This window comes from Eurytemora carolleeae, unplaced genomic scaffold (assembly GCF_000591075.1).
Source record: "Eurytemora carolleeae unplaced genomic scaffold, Eaff_2.0 scaffold1053, whole genome shotgun sequence".
In the NCBI taxonomy this organism is placed as follows: domain Eukaryota; kingdom Metazoa; phylum Arthropoda; class Copepoda; order Calanoida; family Temoridae; genus Eurytemora; species Eurytemora carolleeae.
Genome location: NW_019402152.1, coordinates 36,658 through 57,275, shown reverse-complemented (window position 1 = coordinate 57,275; position 20,618 = coordinate 36,658). Strand labels below are relative to the sequence as shown.

Sequence of the window (20,618 nt, the reverse complement as noted above, 5' to 3'; positions counted from 1 at the left end):
ATTACTCTTTACTCCGTTGATAACAAAGTCCGAGGGAGAGGGCATCAACTCCATTCTACGCCTTCTACTCCAGGAAGGAGGATGCATGTGTCAGGAGGATAACATCAATCATCACTGGGACTCGACCCCTGTCCAAAGTCGTAAGAAGTATAAAGGCCACAGAGAGTCTTAAGTCTGCAAAATAGTCGGTGTGAGGCAGGGTCCATTGCTTATTGTCAAGACTGCAGAGGCCAGGGTCTACATTTTACATGTTATTGCAATAAAATCTAATATACCATCCCCTACGAATTACGATAGTAAAGTTTAATACACTGAATTTAGCCGACTGAAACAGTATTTATACGAATACTTACGAATATTTTGTATCCAAGTAATTTATCAAGTTTTTAGTTCTCATGTTACATAATTTTATGTATTTTTTTCGGTATTTTCTTTACTTTAAAAATTGTTTTTTTTTTGTTTTGCAAACCTAAAAATACATATATTTTCGTGAATTTCATACCAAGTAAATTTTTCTAAGTTTTTATTTTTCATATCTTTTCGGTTTTATCTTTACTTAAATAATTGTTTTCGTTACAGAGTTTGAAAGTTTGATGAAAACTTAAAAACACGTATAAATTTTCGTAAAATTCAAACCAAATACTTTTTCTAAGTTTATAGGTTTCATTTTACGTATTTTTAAGTATTTTTTTTTGGTTATTCTTTACTTAAAAATTGTATTTTTTAAGTTTAAAAGTTTGATACGAATACTAAAAATATGTTTTTTCGTAAATTTCATACCAAGTGTATATTCACGAAACCTCAACTGCATAAAAATACGTTTTTAAGGTAATATTTAAAAATATTTTATGATTTTTCAAGAGAATTGGATTGTAAGAAATTGAATGCAACTATTTCATGGTAAAAACAGTTTTCAAATTTTCAATTGTTTAGGAGTAAATTGATTTTTTTTATTATAATTTCAATGTCACTAAATTCTAGATTTTTTATAAATAGTTAAGTTACACTTTAACACTCTGTAGTATGAATTTAGATTTAAATGAATGAAAAGTTAGTGTATCCTACCTATTGTAGTTCGGTTGCACAGCTTTCTTAAGTTAGTTGCACTTCTCTGTAGGTCAGATGCACAATATTTGTAGGTCGCGGATGTACAACATTAGTAGGTTTAATGCACAAGTAGGTCGGATGCACAACTTTTGTAAGTCGAAAGCGCAAATTTTGTAGGTTGAATGCACAACTTTGACAGGTTCGAAGCACTTAAAGAAGTTAAAGGGTATCCAACCTACTGTATAAGTTGGTTGCACAGCGCTCGGCCCATAAATTGTCTTAACCTAAACTAACCACATATATTCACTTGGTCCTTTTTGTAAATCCAACTATACGAAAGTTGTGCATCCTACTATACTAAAGTTGTGCATCTGACCTACAAAATCTGTGCATCCGATTTCCAAAAAGTGTGCATCTGACCTACTTAAATTAATGTGTGCAACCAGAACATCGATCTTTCTGTGAGCAAGCTGTCAACTATACTGACAATATCTGCAGTTCCTGCGTATGGTCGGATTAACAAAATAGAATGTACACATCTGACCTGCAGCATATTGCCTAGGTCCGAAGTATCATAGGAAGAAAGTACTATAGGACAGAAATGCTGTAGGACAGAAGTAATATTACCACTAATTACGGTATACACAGCTTAAAGACGACATTTATGGGCATTATGAAATTTCAAACCACAGTAATTTACGATACAACTATCATATATAGAATATCTTACATTAAATTCTAACTTGTTTTCTTCATTTCATCTTTACATATGTTAACTGCAGATATTTCACGTATCAAATATCAACTCACAAAACATCAAAAACGTGTCCCACAAGTGGAATATATTTAATGTCGTATTTGCTAATATTAGGGCCCCCGGGAAATTAAACAGAAAAATGATAAAACCTCTACAATAAAATTTGTTTAAAGCAGTCACTTTTCAACGATTACAAGCTGATTTAACGCGCTTTTATAAGTAATATGCTTTTAATTTCTTATATTTTACTGTATGCACTCTTATTTTATAGTCCGTGAGGGTAAGCTGTGGCAGCTAAGTACAAAAGTATACTTTTTAAAATTTTTGATTTGTTTAAATTTTTTAACTAAAACTAATTTGCCTTGAAAAAGACATGCTAACTTTGAAAAATAAAAAATTGTTTTTATAAAAAAAATCCCCCTTAAAATAGCTAGCTGAGTAGATTGATCAGCTGCATCTGTCCAGACAGCTTGTCCGCAAGCTGTCTCTGTCAGGCTCTGCTTCAAACAGCTGTTTTTGGACCGGCTCGTCTTTAGAACTATTTCTGCCTTATCAGCTGTTTTTTCCTTGTCAGTACAGAAAGCTATTCCTAGGTAGACTTCTAGGACAGCTGTTCTTTGACAGCTGGCTCTGGCTGGCCTGCCTGGGCGAGGCTCACTTTGTTAATTTCCAGCTGTCCCACTCTAAATCAGAAAACTTGAATTTTTGAAACGATTTTTCTAATTTCAAGGCGCTTCGAGATAAAAATATTAGTGAACTAATGATCAGAATTAATCATTTTAGGATCAGTGACTCAAGTGAATGTGAGTAGCATTCGTAGAAGCCATTTATTAGCATTTAAACCAAAATCACGTTTTTCAGTTCTTAACTCGAAAATAATTATGTTTTCAGATTTCATAGATCCCTTGTTCCAGTAGAATATAAATTTACAAGATGGCGTGTGTAACTCTGAAGAGAAGTTTAGACTTTGACCCTCTGTATTCTCCGAACAGACCGAACAAAAGGAGAAGATGCATTCCTATGCATTGTACACCGGAGAAGAAAACCAGGTAAATTCCCGGTATTTTCCTGAGAAACAATTTTTGGACCCCCTCCTATCAATAGATCTCATTTGTTATTGGACCCGCTGCCACATCGATTGGCCTTCAGCCTGTCCTATCTGCAGTGCTCGACCCAGAAATTGTCTGAACACAACTCAACCTTAAGCTTAAACAGCATAGTTCACATTATTGACCCCCCGTCCACAAATTTTTCTCTAGGATAGGGCCCTCATGTTGCCGCATTGCTCGGCCCCTAGTCATAACATTAACCATGGCTCTTAGTTTAACCATTCATATTCATCCTTCATCCGTCATGTCTGGTATACGTTCAAATGTAGATATTATAACCCTGAAGCAGTTAGGGTGGATAATATGTTCTTATTCTTTAAGGTAGATAACATATCGATTAGGTAGGTTAAAATGTAGATAATATATCCCTGGGTTAGGTTTAGGTAGACAACTAATTCCTGGGGTAGTTTTAGGTAAGTAACACATCCATTAGGTAGGTTAAAGATAGATAATATATCCATGGGGTAGTTTTAAAGGTAGATAATATATCCATGGGGTAGGTTGAAAGGAAGATAATATATCATTGGGGTGGGTTTAAAGTTAAATAATATATAAAGTTAAATAATTATAGTTTTGAAGGTAGATAATTTATTCTTGGGGTAGGTTTATTAGGTAGATTATCTATCCCTGAGGTATGTTTAGGTACATTACATATCCTTGGGGTAGGCTTAGGTAGATAATATATCCATTCCTGGGGAATATTTAAAGGTAGATAATATATACCTGGAGTAGGTTTAGAAAAATCACATATCCAATAGCTAGGTTCATATGTAGATAATATATACCTGGGGTAGGGTTAGGTAGATAATATATCCCTGGGGGTAGGTAGGTAAAAGTTAGATAGTATATCCATGGAGTAGGTTTAAAGGTAGATAATATATCTCGCGTAGGTTTAAAGGTAGATAATATGTCCCTGGGGGGTTTAAAGGTAGATAATATAATGTTATTCTAAGAAACCTGATATCGGGAAGGAAGTGTGGGGAGAGGGTTAACAGTTCATTTTTATGTTATATCGTCTTACTCCATACTGCAATCTTATATACAATCATATTGTTCTTTGTCTTGTATGTTGGATTGAAATTCTAGTTATTTTCAGTCTAAAGTACACCAGTCCTTCTGCATCAGTGATTGGGCATTCAGTTATTTAGATTTTGACGTGGGGGGGGGGGATACTTCGGCCACAAAATATTAGGAACATTCGTCATGAAATCATATTTTATATTTTTCTGCAGTAATAATAAATCATAACATTTATTAAACAAAACAATACTGAGTACATTAAATATATGTGAAACTTTTGTAGCAGGAGAGCTTTGATAGCTTAGAGCTGTCTCCACACAGCTCCTGAATTTTGTTTTTGCTAAAAGGTTTTTTTCATTATCCTGATATTTTTAGCCGAACTACATATTTTCGTTAAATGTCAACGATAAATATTTATTTTTAAATCTGATTACTAGCAATGAGGATTTCTCCACAAAAGGTCAAAGTTTATCGTACTGAATCGGACATTACCATCTTGACATTGAAGTTATGCTCACAGTCTCTTTTTCTGTTTAGAGAGGAGGAGTCACACAAACCATCTTCATTCCTGGAGTCCCATCTCTCCCCAGAACAGATCGCGAACAATCTCAGAGATGAAATCAAAAGAATGAAGAGAAGACGACAGATAATCGGTAAATTAATTATGTTTAATTAGTGTGATTCACGGGTGTGATAATTGAAAACATCTCTTTTCTAATTTTATTGGCCTTTCAGTACTTCTTCGAGCTTGTTTTTGAAAATGTTAAGGTTTCTAGAACTTTTGATTTTGTATTGAATATCATTCCACATTTTGATAACTCTTGCACCAAAAAAAGTATTCGGTATTTCGGTGTGAACAATAGGGAACTTCAGACACCAGGGTTTATAATTTTAAGAATTACAACCCCCCCCCCCTCCCCATCCCTGCACTTCAATCCCTAAATAGCATATATATATAATATGCTACAAGCATTGGTATAAAAAGAAATTAGGATAAAAATAAGTTGTTGAATTTTTTCTTCTGTCTGTTTTTTGAGAAATTTTATTCCTTCATATTTTTACACTTTGATTTATTTTGTAAAAAAAAAAAAAATTATTTTTCTGCAAGTGAGATACCTGGCAAAATGAAATTTAAGAATTAACATTTTTGATGCTCATAGGTATAAACGAAAAAAAGTATGTCCTCTCGTACCGATTTTTTTTCACATTCCCTTAAAATCATTTTTCGGATTTTGCCAAAAAAAAATTTATTTTTAAGAAAAAAATGGCTGAAATTAAGAGTTGCTTTCATGTCGAAAATTACGTTTTCAATCGTCAGGAATTTTCATCCAAGATTTAAAAATCATCGAAACATAAAATATACCTGTTTTTATTTTTTATTTTATTTTAATTAAGGCTGGTCACGTGATCCTCCGTCCCCCGGCAGTGCCCCCTCCTCCCCCGAACCTATGATGGAATCAGAGCTGCCCGGCAGCAGCAGCAGCAGCTCCCTTGGACCAGATAGTTCTCTAGTTGCTCCAGCTGGGAAGGAGAAACCAATCTTTACTCTCAAACAGATGACTCTGATAGCTGAGCGTATGTGTAAGGTAAGAGTAACCGTATCGGGTGGCCAGGTGGAGGGGTTACAATCATTGCTACAGGGTTACCAACAAAGGATGAGACTGTAAAGAGGCCTTTAAACTCTTAAAAAGTTTTATCTCAAGGTTAAACAAAGTCCTGTGGCTTGAATGTAGTCTTATAGCTTAGCTTTTTTATTGTGTTATTATTGTATTATTGTATCTTGAAGGGCAATATTAGTACAAAATCCTGAAGTTTTTGTTTTGAAGAAATAATCCTCCCCTATTAAAGAAAAAATTATTCAAGGATGAGGGGGGGGGGGCAAAAACTTGGTCATTTTTAGAAGATAATAAAACTCAATTTTGATCGTTGTCAAAAATATCAGTTTTTTGGTTTTAAAAATTCTCAATATTTGATTATTTTAATTTGCCTAGGAACGAGTAGATAAGGTCCGCCAGGAATACGATGAGATACTTCAACAGAAACTATCAGAACAGGTATTTATAGAAAAACAATAATATTTTCTTGAAAAATCATTGCCCCACTTTTACCCCTTGGGTAATGATTTCCGATCCCCTAAGCTAATGGGTAAATGAAAAATTAAGTGAAAGTTTTCTAACCCTGTCATGATTTTGTTTACTAAAAATTTATTTTTCCCCTAATTCAGCTAATAACACCTCAATTCAAATTTAATGGGATTGGGTGGTGGGGAGGGAATGATTTTTTTAGAAAATAAAATGATAAATTATTACACATTATTATTCAGTGTCAAGAGTTTTGCAGGTATCAGTTTGGATGCGAATCCAAATCCAAAATGATGGACCCGGATCTATATTCCGTTTTGATAATCCTAAAATAGATAAATCTACATTCCGGATCCATTCCTAGCTATTCCTAGCTCCTAAACATTTTTTACTTTTATTAATAATTTCTTGTAAAAAAGCCATTACTTTATATTTGTTTGATACAACTTGAGATTATGATAGTAAAAAGAAACTCCGCGTGTATTCAATCTTCTATCACTAACAACATGTTGGAGACATTTAAGGAGAATATCTAGTCATAATTTTTTTATCTTGTTTTTTGTTTTTGTATCTCCTCATATGGAGGAGTCAATTATCTTATATAAATTCCAAGTGCAGTATAATCCGTTTAATAATAGTCAATTATTTTATTTCAATCCCAAGTGCAGTATAATCCGTTTAATAATAGTCAATTATCTTATTTCAATTCCAAGTGCAGTATAATCCGTTTAAAAATAGTCAATTATCTTATTTCAAATCCAAGTGCAGTATAATCCGTTTAATAATAGTCAATTATCTTATTTCAAATCCAAGTGCAGTAAAATCCGTTTAATAATAGTCAATTATCTTATTTCGAATCCAAGTGCAGTATAATCCGTTAATATTAGTCAATTATCTTATTTCAAATCCAAATGCAGTATAATCCGTTTGATAATAGTCAATTATCTTATTTCAAATCCAAGTGCAGTATAATCCGTTAAATAATAGTCAATTATCTTATTTCAAATCCAAGTGCAGTATAATCCGGTTAATAATAGTCAATTATCTTACTTCAAATCCCAGTGCAGTAAAATCCGTTTAATAATAGTCAATTATCTTATTTCAAATCCAAGTGCAGTAAAATCCGTTTAAAAATAGTCAATTATCTTATTTCAAATCCAAGTGCAGTATAATTCGTTTGATATTAGTCAATTTTGCAATTGTGTGAATGTCTATTTTGGTTGAAGCAATTTGTTTTCGTTTGCGCCAAAAAATGTCTCAGTAAACCTCCTTGAAAGTATGACGATGCCTGATTCATTACGGTACCGTTAAAAGCGTGTTCAAGTTTCACGTAGGGTCTTATTAAGCTAACAGTCCCTTTGAGGGTGGGAATTTCCGGTTGCATTTTCGTGTTTCTTGAACCAATAAAAATTTAATTAATATTTCATTAAAACTTACATTATTTGTTTAGTACGAATCCTTTGTCAAGTTCATTGATCAGCAGATTCAGAGACGATTTACAGAATCCCATGCACCCAGCTACCTCTCTTAGGTAATTATAGACTAGACACTAGACAGTAAGGGAGGTCGATATTTAAAAAGAATTTTCACAATCTTAATTGCTTAAACCGGATTAGTATTGATTATGCAAAATACAAATAAAAAGAACTTTGAGAAACCAAAATTTTCTGTAAAATCAATTTTAGTAGGACTTATTTTTAACTATATATTAAATAATATTTTAAAAAACACTAGGGAAAAAAATCTTCTGAACATGCTTATATGGGTATACTACCTACGGCCGTCTATTACGGTCCTTTTTTGTCGCTAACTTTTTAATTTATAAACAGATTTGTACGATAACAATGTTTTTGAATTCTTTTAATACATGAAAAGTGACATTTTGACTAAAAACAATTTCGCTTGCATTATAGCCACGTTAATCAAATCTAATCGCCATAAAAACCGGTTTACATCCGAGGAATAAGGACTGAAGCAAAAAAAGTCGTTCTAAAATCCAATATGTCTGGGTGAAGTAAAGTCGACTCATCATACACCCTTCTTTTTATTTTAGGTTTTTTTTTCGCTGAATTGAGGACAAATATTATCTTAAAAATCATTCCCCCCCCAATTCTGAAACCAAACTAATCAAATTAGTAATTCCTCAGATTTAGACAGTTGATTTGATGATTGATAATTGTTTAGACGCTTGATTGATTGATTGTCTGATTGGCTAGCTGATTGATTGACTGGTTGATTAATTTATTCATTCATTTTATTCATTGATTGTGTGATTGATTGATTTATTGTTTGATTGTTTGATTATATGATTGATTGATTGATCGTTGCTTGATTGATTCATCGATGGATTAATTGATTGATTGATTTACTAATTACATGAGAGATTAAGACAGCTTGAGATTAAGGGATTGCTTAACGAGTAATTAATTGATTTGATGTTGGTTGATGATTTATTGATAAAATGGGATAACATTGATATTTTTAGGATCTTCGAGTGTTGTGTGGAGAAAGAAAATTCTGTCTATGAGCTCCAATCATATTTATTATCGAATACCAAACCAACTTCATCTCCTATTTGAATCAGATTTCATCTCCAAGTTTTAATCCTGAAAAAATTGTAACTCTTTATTTCGGAAGAAAGAAAACAGTCTTCAAAACTAATTACTTTGCTTAATTCACTTTTTAATTCTTGCAAATCCGTCAGAATTACCAGAAACTAATATCAGATAAACGAGGGTTGAATAGAAAAGTTCACAAATATCTGAAACAGGATGAGGTGTTAACTAATGATTGTTGTTTGGAGCTCTGTAATTGTGCCACGTGATTTACCGCTAACTTGAGAGGATAAACTTCCTCTTCGTTTCCGGTTAAACTATCATGTAATATAAAGGATAATGTTTATTCTTTTGTAAATATTCACCAGTTTATTAATACTGATTTTAGTTTTATTTTCAACCGATCTTTGTCATTTTATACTTACAGTTTATTCGCAGTGCTTTGCTCATACAGTGATTTTTTTTTCAAGATTTTATTTTCGATGAATGCCGGTGGGTTATATATAATATTCACATATGATATATATTCTATCAGATATTTTTTCTAACCAATTTATTTTCACTGAATTTGCTGGCATTATGTCAAAATAATTTTGATGGCTTTGGAACATTAAAGTGGTGCACTGTTAAAAAAACATCCCTCCCTGCTCTGTTCAGTGACAAATATTAAATAATCATACATTCGTATTAACTATTAAACTATTTTTACCCCCCCCCCCCTCCCTTGTTTTTGGGTACTGCAGTTTTATGTTCCTCAACCAAAATTAGGATAATTGTGTAAAAATTAGCAGTCGTCATATCTTGTTTATATTTCAATTCAATAAATTTTAAATGGAACTTGTTATTTTTTATTTTTTATTTATACTACTAGTTCAGAGAGTAAAAATTCAAGGATTTTTTCGCTTGTACAATGATTGCTAAGCCCGATTTTTAAGGGTACCCTTAGCGTCGTTTGTGTTTACTATTAAGCACCAATACACAGAACATATTAGTGTTGTGAATTGGTGCTGACCTAATTAGATTCGTACATGATACACCTGGGAAAATAAATGTTTCTATCTTGAAATAAAGCCGCAATATTTATGCACACATGTTTAAGAATTTGTGGAATTTTGAAAAACGTAAAAAGAAGTTTAAATATCAATTAATTAATTCATTTTTAATTTTTAAAGATCCATTACATAGTCGAGATTTTAGAAAATAAAGGCTTTTTGTACAAGCCAAATATTTGTTATTGGAGATAAACATGTTGGACTTGGAGACTGCATTGCGGAGGGTAGGAGACTTAGCGTGAGAGACGGAGATGATTTTGATTGGCTAGGAGGTCATTCTGAGAATCAGGAGGCTTCGGAGGTCAGTTCGCAGTGCTTAAAGTTGTTCTGCAGTCTGCGCGGGCTTAAAATCGGCAAACTTAAGTAAATTACACGAAAGATTGAAATCGTTAATGTTTTTAATCATATCTGCAGCTTCTGTGCCTCCTTTTGAAGGAATTGAGGAGCTATTGTAAAGAAAATGGTTTGAACTATTACGAAATCGGATAATTTGATATTTTCAAAACTAAATCTTTGTAAGGAGTTACGAGGTCACAAAGTCGTACCAGTGATGTTCTATATTTTAAAAAATGTTTATTCAATCCATCAAACTGAAAGATTTCTGCATTGTTTATGTAAGTTTTGTCCGGAATTTTAAATCACGATATTGATACCAGGGTTTAGGCAATCTTTATTCTTTGGAAGACAAAATATTCAGTCTTCATGTAGTCTTGGTACCTTAAAAACTAAATATTCAGTCTTCATGTAGTCTTGGTACCTTTTAACCTAAACATTCAGTCATCATGCAGTCTTGGTACCTTTTAAACTTAAAAGGCAGAAGCACAATGAAGATACGTTTGCATGCCGCGTTCAACTACAAGACTTTCAGTCGCAGCGCTTGGCCCCCTAGCTTGTCCTAACTGCAGCGCTCGGCCCAGAAAGTGTCTTAACCCGACATAGCCTTAAAATATATACAAATTTCTCTTTTCTTGTAATTTAACGCGGCAAGTGCACGTAACTTCCTACTTTATTATAAGTACTGACCTGACTTAGGCATCTGAGAAAGTTATATATACTGTACAGTATACAGACAGCCTATAAGATCATATGATGGTAAAGCAGGATAGTAAACCAAATAAATCATTCTCTTCTACGGAGATTGTTCAATTGGCTTACCGTCCCATTTTGCCCTATATAATCCATATGTTTACTGTACATTGGGAATAGGGATGGATCATTTTCCCTTTTTTAAGAACTATCGCTGCATTTGAAAAACTACAAAGAAAAAAGGAAAAGCGAGACGGTCCTTTTTAAAAAACAAATGTTTTTGAAAAGATTTTTTAAATCAAAAAACGAACCAGTCATTTTTCAGTTTTAGTTCGACGTTTCGTTAATGATGGTAGGTAGTTTTTAATTTTGGTGATCGTGAGCGGTTGTTAAAGAGCATTAATGACGACTCTTCATTAACGACTGTTAATGACGACCCTTTGTTAACAATTATTAATGCCCTTTTTTATAGAAATTACATTTTTTGGTCGGAAAACCCTTAGATCAGAAAAACCTTGGTCCAGAAAATATTTAGATTTATTCTGTCAATAAAGAAAATCCATTTAAGACATCATTCATAAACTTATCTTCCAGAAAAAAATTGAAATTAATTATAAAAAACGTAGAATCATTTAAAAAAACTAATTATATCATCATTTCCTTTTTAATTTTGTAAAAGCTCAAAAAAGTTGTTTGTTCGTTGTGACCCATTGTTTTTACTAAAACGATCACAACAAAAAACCATCGTTTTTTGATAGTTTTAAAAAATGATCACAAAGTACACCAAATACATCATCCCTTTCTATAGAGAGATTAATGTGTAGTTGTAAGAATAAAACAATTTTATGAAATCATCTTTAAAACCAGGCGAAAAATTTAATTATTAAAGAATCTTTATATTCTTGTAAATAAAGACTGCGTTACCAATTCTGATTTAAATCAAAATTCAAATAGTTTTTGTTGCTTTTTATCCCTATCAGCCCATGGCGAAAATATTTAATGTATTCTCATGTGATTAAAGCCAGAACCCAAAAATGTGAAAAGTTTTCTTAACAAAAAATTAAATCAATCAAAACATGATGTTATGCCATTTAAAAAGTATTTTTTGTCATTGTGAGGAAAATATTGGAACAATGACTTCATGCAGTCCTTTATCTAGAGGATGGTTCCAGAGGCGTACTCAGGGGGGGGGGGCTGATCAATGAAATTTGTGATTTCTAGGTTTTTTTGGTGCTAAGCCCCTCCTTAGACAGAACTTTTTAAAGCCCCCCCCCACTAACAAGTTCCTGAATTCGCCCCTGGAAGGTTCGAATGAAATGTTGAAAAGTAAAACTGATGAAAAACAAAGTTGAAAGGGTGAGGGGAGAATAGAACTAATAATAAGGTCAAGGTGTATCTTCAGTTTTCAAGCAAACACCAACCATCCAGGGAATTGTCAGTTTTTATTTGTGATTGTTCTGAAAAGGAAAATGCTCAACTGTTCTTAAATTCGTATTTTCATTCAAAATTTTATTGATATCCTGGGATGGATTTTGTTTGTAAAAAGAAAATGAAAGTCTTATGAAAAAATGGATATTCAGGTAAAAAAATTATATTTGTAGCGACGATAACTAAAATTCGTCCACGCAACATTTTTTACCTATACCAAATAATTTCCAAAAATATCTTAAAAACAACATTTTAAAAAACTCAAAAATCACACAAAAGTGTTGTATATTTCATGAAAATCATATTTTTAATTTTCAAACATATTCTCATTTATGTAAAATTGTAACTGAATATAAAGTAAAAAATTTGTATTTAATTTTATATCTTAAATTAGCTTGGGAACCCAGTTTTTTATATTAAATAGCTTGGGAACCCAGTTTTTTATTAACTAGCTTGGGAACCCAGTTTTTTTTATTAACTAGCTTGGGAACCCAGTTTTTTATTAACTAGCTTGGAAATCCCAGTTTTTTTATTAACTAGCTTGGGAACCCAGTTTTTTTTATCAAATAGCTTAGGAACCCAGTTTTTTTATTAAATAGCTTGGTAACCCAGTCGTTTTATCAAATAGCTTGGGAACCCATTTTTTTCTCAAATAGCTTGGGAACCCAGTTTTTCTAATAACTAGCTTGGTAACCCAGTTTTTTATCAAATAGCTTGGGAACCCAGTTTTTTATAAACTAGCTTGGGAACCCAGTTTTTTTTATAAAATAGCTTGGGAACCCAGTTTTTTTTATCAACTAGCTTGAACCCAGTTTTTTCTTTATTAAATAGCTTGGAAACCCAGATTTATCTTGAAACTTTCTCTGTAAAAGTCAGTACCCACACAATTTGGGAACCCAGTTTGTTCTTTACGAAATAGCTTCGAAACCCAAGTTTTTTTTTCATTAAATAGCTTGGGAACTCAGATTTGTTTTGAAACTTTCTCTGTTAAAGTCAACCCACTCAATGTTTAAACCAAGCTGATAACATACCCGACCCGTGGTTCTACCAAGGGACCCAAATAGGTCAAGTGGTAGATGATAGGACAGTAAAAAACAGACAACAAACAGAGATTGCTACTTCCTGTATATAATGAAAACAAAAACCTTTTATTTTGGAACTTATGACTGAATACTTTTTAAATGTTACACATATGACATAATCATAAGTATAAAAGTAACAAATTCCAAATTCATAGCGATGTGTACGTGTACGTTTTCAGTTGAAAGACGACTTTTGTTCTGATTTTTACTGATTAAAACTTTGCATGAATAAGAATTTTCATTTTCAGTTAAATAAAATTTTGAATCATTTTATTTAGATTTTTTTCAGGTGAAAACTTCGGTACATGAAAATACATCTGAAATATCAAGGTATGGATGTTTTCAACATCCTACAGGCTTACATACAAAGGATGAGGCTTCAGAGACGATTGTACGGAATTTGTTTAGTCCGTTTTTATTTATTCAGGGTACATTGTAGGCCAAAACTAGCTTATTTCTATGCTTTATCATCTAGTAAACCATCAAAACACCCAATTCAATGTAGAAACAAAAAATCAAACTTTAAATCGTATAAAGTCTTATATTTTATGGTTAACCATGTATTTATATACAAATTATGTTTAGGATGCAATTTTTCTTACTTTTTGAAATAATTTCACTGATATTGAATATTTTACCGAAACTAAATCCTTTAATAACTCGTTTAATCCAAAAATACCTCCAATGGCAACATTTTTAGATTTCCCAAAAATTATTTCAATGTGGAATAAAAACATTATAAAAGAAAAAACAGCGACTATTTGATTCATATTTTTATCCCTTTTATAGTTCGCCAAGTTTGACCGGGAAATCTGAAATCCAGAAAAGTTCCGGAAGATCCGCAAGAGATTCTATTTCATCCAAATCAAGAAGATCCTCGCAATCCAGATCATCCAGGTCTTTAATAGAGACTGTCACCGTAATTATCCAGATCATCCAGGTCTTTAATAGAGACTGTCACCGTAATTATCCAGATCATCCAGGTCTTTAATAGAGACTGTCACCGTAATTATCCATATCATCCAGGTCTTTAATAGAGACTGTCACCGTAACTATCCGTGACCCTCCATTAAAAAAGATGGCATGCCCAATTCACCATGGTACTTAAAAAAATTCTGATCAAAAACGTTGTTTTCTACATTTTTTCCTGCAACATAAATGCAGAAGGTAGATAAATCGGAAGTAAATTTAATCATATTTTCGTTTTTTAAGATTCGGAACATGAATCGGACATGCCACGCAGCTTACAGTCCCTTTCAGGGATCAACATAATTCCACAAGGTTTTCACTAAATAATGTTCTTGAGCAGTAAAACTATAAAAACTTTCTGTCAGAATAATCAAAGCTTTGTTTTTAAAGAACCTGGGAATAGGTTTAATAAATAGCAAGTGGTTCAATTTAATCTGAGCTGAAAACTTTAGAATTATGGATATTGAGATCAATGATTGATCTCCTCTTAATCTATTTCAAGATTAATTTAATCTCTAAATTGTATCCTGGTGGTGCAGTGTATAAAATTCAACGTAGAGTGTGGCGTTTGCAAAATCCCGAGTCATATGTAGGAATTGTCACTTTTACAGATAAGCCACAGTTGAAAATATTCAAAAATCACTTTAAGAAATAGAATATATTCATTCAGGACCCATACACAGTTTTAGGGTAACATTGTGAATCGGGTGCACCACTTTATAATTAAAATTTAAAATTAAACATTTTATTCCATGTATATACGGAAGACGGTTTAAAAAGTCCCAGGTTTTCTGGCAAAAACGCTTTCATCATTATCACAGAAACTCTGTTTTTCAAAAATATTTCAAGCAATGGCTAATTTTAGAATAATTTTCGGTGTTTAAAAAGTTAATCTTAATTAAGCCAGTGGCAAACTCTGTGTAAAAAAACAAATCAATTTTGTACAAAATTGTTAAAAATTTTATAAATGATCTTAGTAAAACTATTGTAAACTATTCTCTTATACTGCCATGAAGAAGATCTAAAATCAACCATTTAATATTTGTTTCCTAAAAGACATTGCTTTCGACATCTTTAAAGAATTTTTCTCCGAATTTTTGAACTTGCAAAACTATTTTTCGTCTCATTTCAATATGAGCTGTTTACAAGAGAATTTAAATTATGTATATTTTTAAGATTAAGACCTGTAGAGAAATCTTCTGTTAGCTCATCAATCTCTTCCAATCAATCAAGCCATATTAAGGAATTCGATAAAAATAATTTTTTTATGTTCGACACCCGCTTTTCAAAATGTTTAAAATGCTGGATTTTAAAGTTAATTGGTTAATTATAGAATCAAATTAATTTATTAAAACGAATGGATTCAATTGATGTTTTTTTAACTTATCGAAAAGATTTATTTTTATTTTGCATTGCTGTTTTTAAATGGTGTAAACATGGAATATGTCAAACTCAAAATATTTAATCTAATTTGAAATCAAAGATCCACACCATCAGTTTGCAAAAATAAATAAGGATAAGAAAAAAGAGGATGTTGGTATCAGTTCCTTTATGCAGTAAAAATATTATTCTCTGAATAAAAAGACATGGAAGGAAGAAATCACCAATGTTGAACGTGGAATCAGGGATCAAATTTAATAAATAGCAAGAATTATTTAAACTACTTCGAATGAGTTGAACCACTTCTTTTGTATTTGAACCGGCGCATGAGAGAAGTGATTCAACTTAGACTAAGCAGGGACCGAATTTAACAAATTTGAGCTACGTTGCTGAACTACCAACTGCTGGATCAAATTTAAACCACCGATTCAAAGTTCAAATTTATTAAATTTGGTTCTAGTTTAACAAAACCAAGCTATTTATTAAATTTGGAAACAGCATGATAAATATCAACCTTGAAAACAAACCGATATCTCCTCAATTGGTAAATTTATAAAAAGAAAATCATTGAAAAACATAATTCCATTTTGTTATTGTCAAAATATTAGGATATTTATGTTCTTTTTAACATAGTCTTCGATATTTGTTGGTTAAAAAAGAAACTTATGAAAACATTTTGAAAATTAATTCCTCATTCTGAAATATAACATTATAAAGAGTAGTATCTCTGTTCTATATTTAGATAGATAAAGATTGGATAAAGGATGATATCCCTGGTCTATATATTTAGATAAAAAAAGATTGGATAAAGGGTGGTATCCCTGGTCAATATATTTAGATAGATAAAGATTGGATAAAGGATGGTATCCCTGGTCAATATATTTAGATAGATAAAGATTGGATAAAGGATGGTATCCCTGGTCTATATATTTAGATAAATAAAGATTGGATAAAGGGTGGTATCCCTGAACTATATATTTAGATAGATAAAGATTGGATAAAGGGTGGTATCCCTGTTCTATCCTATCCCTCTGCAGCCCTCTGCTTATCTCTCAACTGTATTCTACCAGGATTGGGTAAATAAAATAATGAATTGTCCAAAACCAGACTTCCTCCCACGTCATCTAAAATTAAAATAATATGTTCACTGTATTTCCACCGGCCAAAGCCGGACCTCCTCATAAAGCATCTTTGATTTCAAAAGGCAGTCTATTTCTGATTTATTTCTCTATAATAAAGGTCAGCGTATGTTTAACAGAACACGAAATACTACATTGTAGTTAACATTCTTATAGAAGAAAGGAACGGTTCTGTTCTAAGTTACAGGGTGTCCAAATAAACATAAGAATTGAGAGATGACTTAAATATCGTCTTTGATTTCAGATAATTGAGAAATTCGACATAAATGCCTTTTTAAAATGAGTAGGTCCGGCTTTGGCCGATGGAAATGAAGTGCATTTCTTTTAATTTGAATGATGTGTTATAGGTATGATTTTTTTTTATAAAATTGAACTCCAAAATTTCTATCTTTATTTATCTCTGTAAAATGTTAGGAACTGTTTTGTCTGGATTGTTAGTTCTCTGTTGCTCTAACTGTGTGTCCCGTGTTGGTTGTCCCAGGTGAATTCAATTATAGAAAAAACATTTCATCTTCTCATAAAACATTAAAGGGAGTAATATCATTTGACCCTCCACGCAAAGACGATTCACAAAGGTACCCTTGAAACCTTTGTTTGATCAACACTGTGGAAGATATTGTCGTTTTTCTAGGTTTTAAAGGGTTTAATTCTGATAGTTCTTATATGTGTTCCTGCAGCAGAAATGCGCAAGTCACTTTGTAAACTTTTAAAAATTTAAAACTTTTATATCTCATTTATATTTGATCTGACCAAACATTTAGGGGAACCGGTTAGAATCGAGTATTGCCATCTTTTATAAAATAAAAACTGTAGATNGAAATATATTAAGAAATATGTATTGGTCTGGCTCAACTAGGAATTTTCAAATTTAAAAAAATCTCTTTAAATCTTTTTTTATGAAAAGTAAATTTTAGTTTACTTTTTTATGTGTAAAGTCCAAAAAGACAAAATAATCTAGAAATATGTTTATTTAATTTTTAAAATTTGTTTTAATTATAAAATATTGAAAATTTATAATCAGTAACAACACCCCTTTGCTTGGTAAGTACAAAGTATTAAAGTTGACAGGCACAAAAAAAAATTCTTTTGGAAAAAAAAAAGATCTGACCACCGAAAAATTGTAAAAACTAATTTGTTTTATGCAAAAAAAAATGTTGAAACAATTTAATGACTTTCGTTAAAATCAAAAAATAATTTTACCAAATGTAAAAAGTATAAATGTATTAATATTGATAAAAAGAAATTACATGCTTATTGGTTTGAATAAAGCAAAAAAAACCATCCAAAGAAAAATAAAAGATTTGGTTTTAATTACAGATTTGAGCATGTTTTCACCCATATTTTATCCTTTGTATGAATCTACATGAATTTGTATAGGTTGGACTCTGTTGGAGTATTGGCTGGGGGATAACAATGCTAAATATCTCAAGTAAGTTAAAGGTACCTTAATATACACAATTCACAACGGCACCGTTTACATTTTCGTCCCGGCAAAGAATTAAATCCTTGTATTGCTATCTGAAAATTGATCGATTCCGATTTTGTTGATTCTTCATAAAAGTGATTTGCGGATGTATGCAGCAAAATATGAATTCTTTTTCCAGAAAAAAACATAAACTTAATCTTATAGCGGAGAAAGGTAAGAGTAAACATTCGACCGCATTTTGAATTTTACAAAAGAAATATTGCATTCTTTCTTTCATCAAACTTTAAACTTCCGATTACTGTAGGTTTGTATTTTCTAGAAATCCAGGTGAAGTATGAAGAAGATGGAAGTTCTATGAAATCAAGAGCTGACTTAGAGCGGAAACCATCAATTCCGTTTCCGACAGCGGATACTTTCTCTCCTGATTAGTTTCCGACAGTGGATACTATCTTTCCTGATTAGTCTCCGACAACAGATACTTTCTCTCATGATTAGTTTCCGAGAGTGGTTTCTATCTTTCCTGATTATCCTCCGACAGCGGATACTTTCTCTCCTAATTAGTTTCCGACAGCGGATACTTTCTCTCCTGATTAGTTTCCGATAGTGGATACTATCTTTCCTGATTAATCTCCGACAGCGGATACTTTCTCTCCTAATTAGTTTCCGAGAGCGGATACTTTTTCTTGATTAGTTACCGACAGCTGATACTTTCTCTCCTAATAAGTTTCCGACAGCGGATACTCTTTCTTGATTAGTTCCCGACAGCGGATACTTTTTCTTGATTAGTTTCCGACAGCGGATACTTTTTCTTGATTAGTTTCCGACAGCGGATTTTTTTTCTTGATTAGTTAGTATACAGGGTTACCCACAAAGGATAAGACTTCAGAGACGATTGAACGGAATTGTTAATTTTTTTCTTATATTCAATGTTTCTTGTAATATCAAACTTTTTTTTTACAAAATCATGTAATATATTCTTTACCAGGCTTTATTCGTCGCAACCTAGCAAAATTCAACCATCATCATTTTATTTACAGAATAGCATTAAAAGTCTTTCTGAGCCTTTTAATCCTGCCCCGACTCATTGTAAATTGTAAAATGTATATGTATAACCTGTATATGTAATATGAATATGTATAACATGTAAAATCAGCCAGGTTGAAATAAACATGTATAATGTAAATGCAAACACCACCCACTTGGTCTCAAATTTATTGGTAGGGAATATTTAAAAAGAGAAATTTGAGAACATTCTTTATCAACATGGTAATTAGACATCTTTTCTCTCACAAAGTACATATGCAGGTATTGTTAAAAAGCTTTAAATAATACCATGTCTCCAGTGTAATCTAGTCATAATCCAGTCAAAATATAAAGATATTATCTTAATACTCAATAGAATAAAAATATATTTTTAAAAGGTTTTTTTGCTCTTTTTTTTAATAATAGATTTTATAATGGTATGATTGGTAATTATAGGTCAGATGACTAATGTCAGGTAGGATAATATAGATTTAAACTTTATTTTTTTTCTTAATACGGTTTTTTAGGGGGTGCACATCAACCGCTTTATAATGGTATGATTGGTAATTATGGTCAGACGACTATTAGTCGGGTAGATTAAGGTAGACTTTAAACTTTATTTTTTTTAATACGGGTTTTCTAAATGATTGGTAATTATGGTCAAATAACCGTTTAATACGGTTTTCTAGGGGGTGCACATCAACCGTTAGGGAGTGCACAAAAAAAGTTTCACCCCCAAGCTAAACCTCCACTACGACGCCCCAGCCTGTAAAGTAGTAATTAATAATTATAGTATTGTACAGAACGGAAATTAAACCTGAAGCTGAGTTTATTAGTTCAATTTTTACTTCTACTAGATTCTTTTTGAAGGGGAATATATAATTTTAGTGTTATATTCATGCAAGAGAATATGTTTGAATTTTATGTACGCGTATTGGAGAAATTCACAGGGTGTCCCAATAAACTACCGAGTTAAAGATAGATACAGGGTATTCTAAGAAACTGCCTTGTTAAAGATTTATACTTTATAAATATTTAAACTTAATGTGCAGGTTAATTCCTGATTCAATTTGTTCTTTGTATTGAAATATATTAAGAAATATGTTGATCGTTAACAACAGACAGACAGTACCAAAAAACAAATTTTTTATTTAATATGCCTTTGATTTATGTTAAATCAACGAACATTTCATATAACACCGGAATCTTACGTAGTTTCAGTCATAACTAACCTTTTTGACGAGGTTTTGAGATGAAAAAAAGTTTTCAATTCATGATTAAATGTAAGTATATCAAATTTACAATGAATTTATTTAAGACAGTGTTCAGCAATGAAGACGGCTTGTTAATTTCAGGTTTGATTGTGAACAAGAAGTAATTACAGAGAACCTTTTTTTGTTGACAGCTTTTATTGATATAGATCAAAATTGAAATAAAAAATAGTTTTTACTGTATTGATATATGCGACGACGACTGTATTTGGTGAATTTCCCAATTGTAATTTCAAACCGACGACTATGTTTG

The 20,618-nt window shown here is 31.8% G+C and overlaps 1 protein-coding gene and 2 long non-coding RNA genes across 3 annotated transcripts; all 3 read left to right on the top strand.

The window, feature by feature from the left end:
• Nucleotides 1-2,670: 2,670 nt before the first annotated feature.
• On the top strand, nt 2,671-9,406 carry LOC111717995 (akirin-2). The gene is made up of 6 exons (XM_023493462.1): nt 2,671-2,853; nt 4,471-4,586; nt 5,329-5,519; nt 5,925-5,987; nt 7,465-7,545; nt 8,500-9,406. The coding sequence occupies exons 1-5, from the start codon at nt 2,738-2,740 to the stop codon at nt 7,543-7,545; spliced, it is 567 nt and encodes a 188-aa protein (XP_023349230.1). The 5' UTR covers nt 2,671-2,737; the 3' UTR covers nt 8,500-9,406.
• Nucleotides 9,407-15,508: 6,102 nt separating this feature from the next.
• LOC111718000 (uncharacterized) lies at nt 15,509-17,129 on the top strand. Its single transcript, XR_002768974.1, has 3 exons — nt 15,509-16,050; nt 16,489-16,582; nt 17,060-17,129. It is a non-coding gene; the product is annotated as an uncharacterized LOC111718000 (long non-coding RNA).
• A 467-nt stretch (nt 17,130-17,596) lies between these two features.
• On the top strand, nt 17,597-18,953 carry LOC111717999 (uncharacterized). Its single transcript, XR_002768973.1, has 3 exons — nt 17,597-17,686; nt 18,023-18,074; nt 18,391-18,953. It is a non-coding gene; the product is annotated as an uncharacterized LOC111717999 (long non-coding RNA).
• The last annotated feature ends 1,665 nt before the right edge of the window (nt 18,954-20,618 follow it).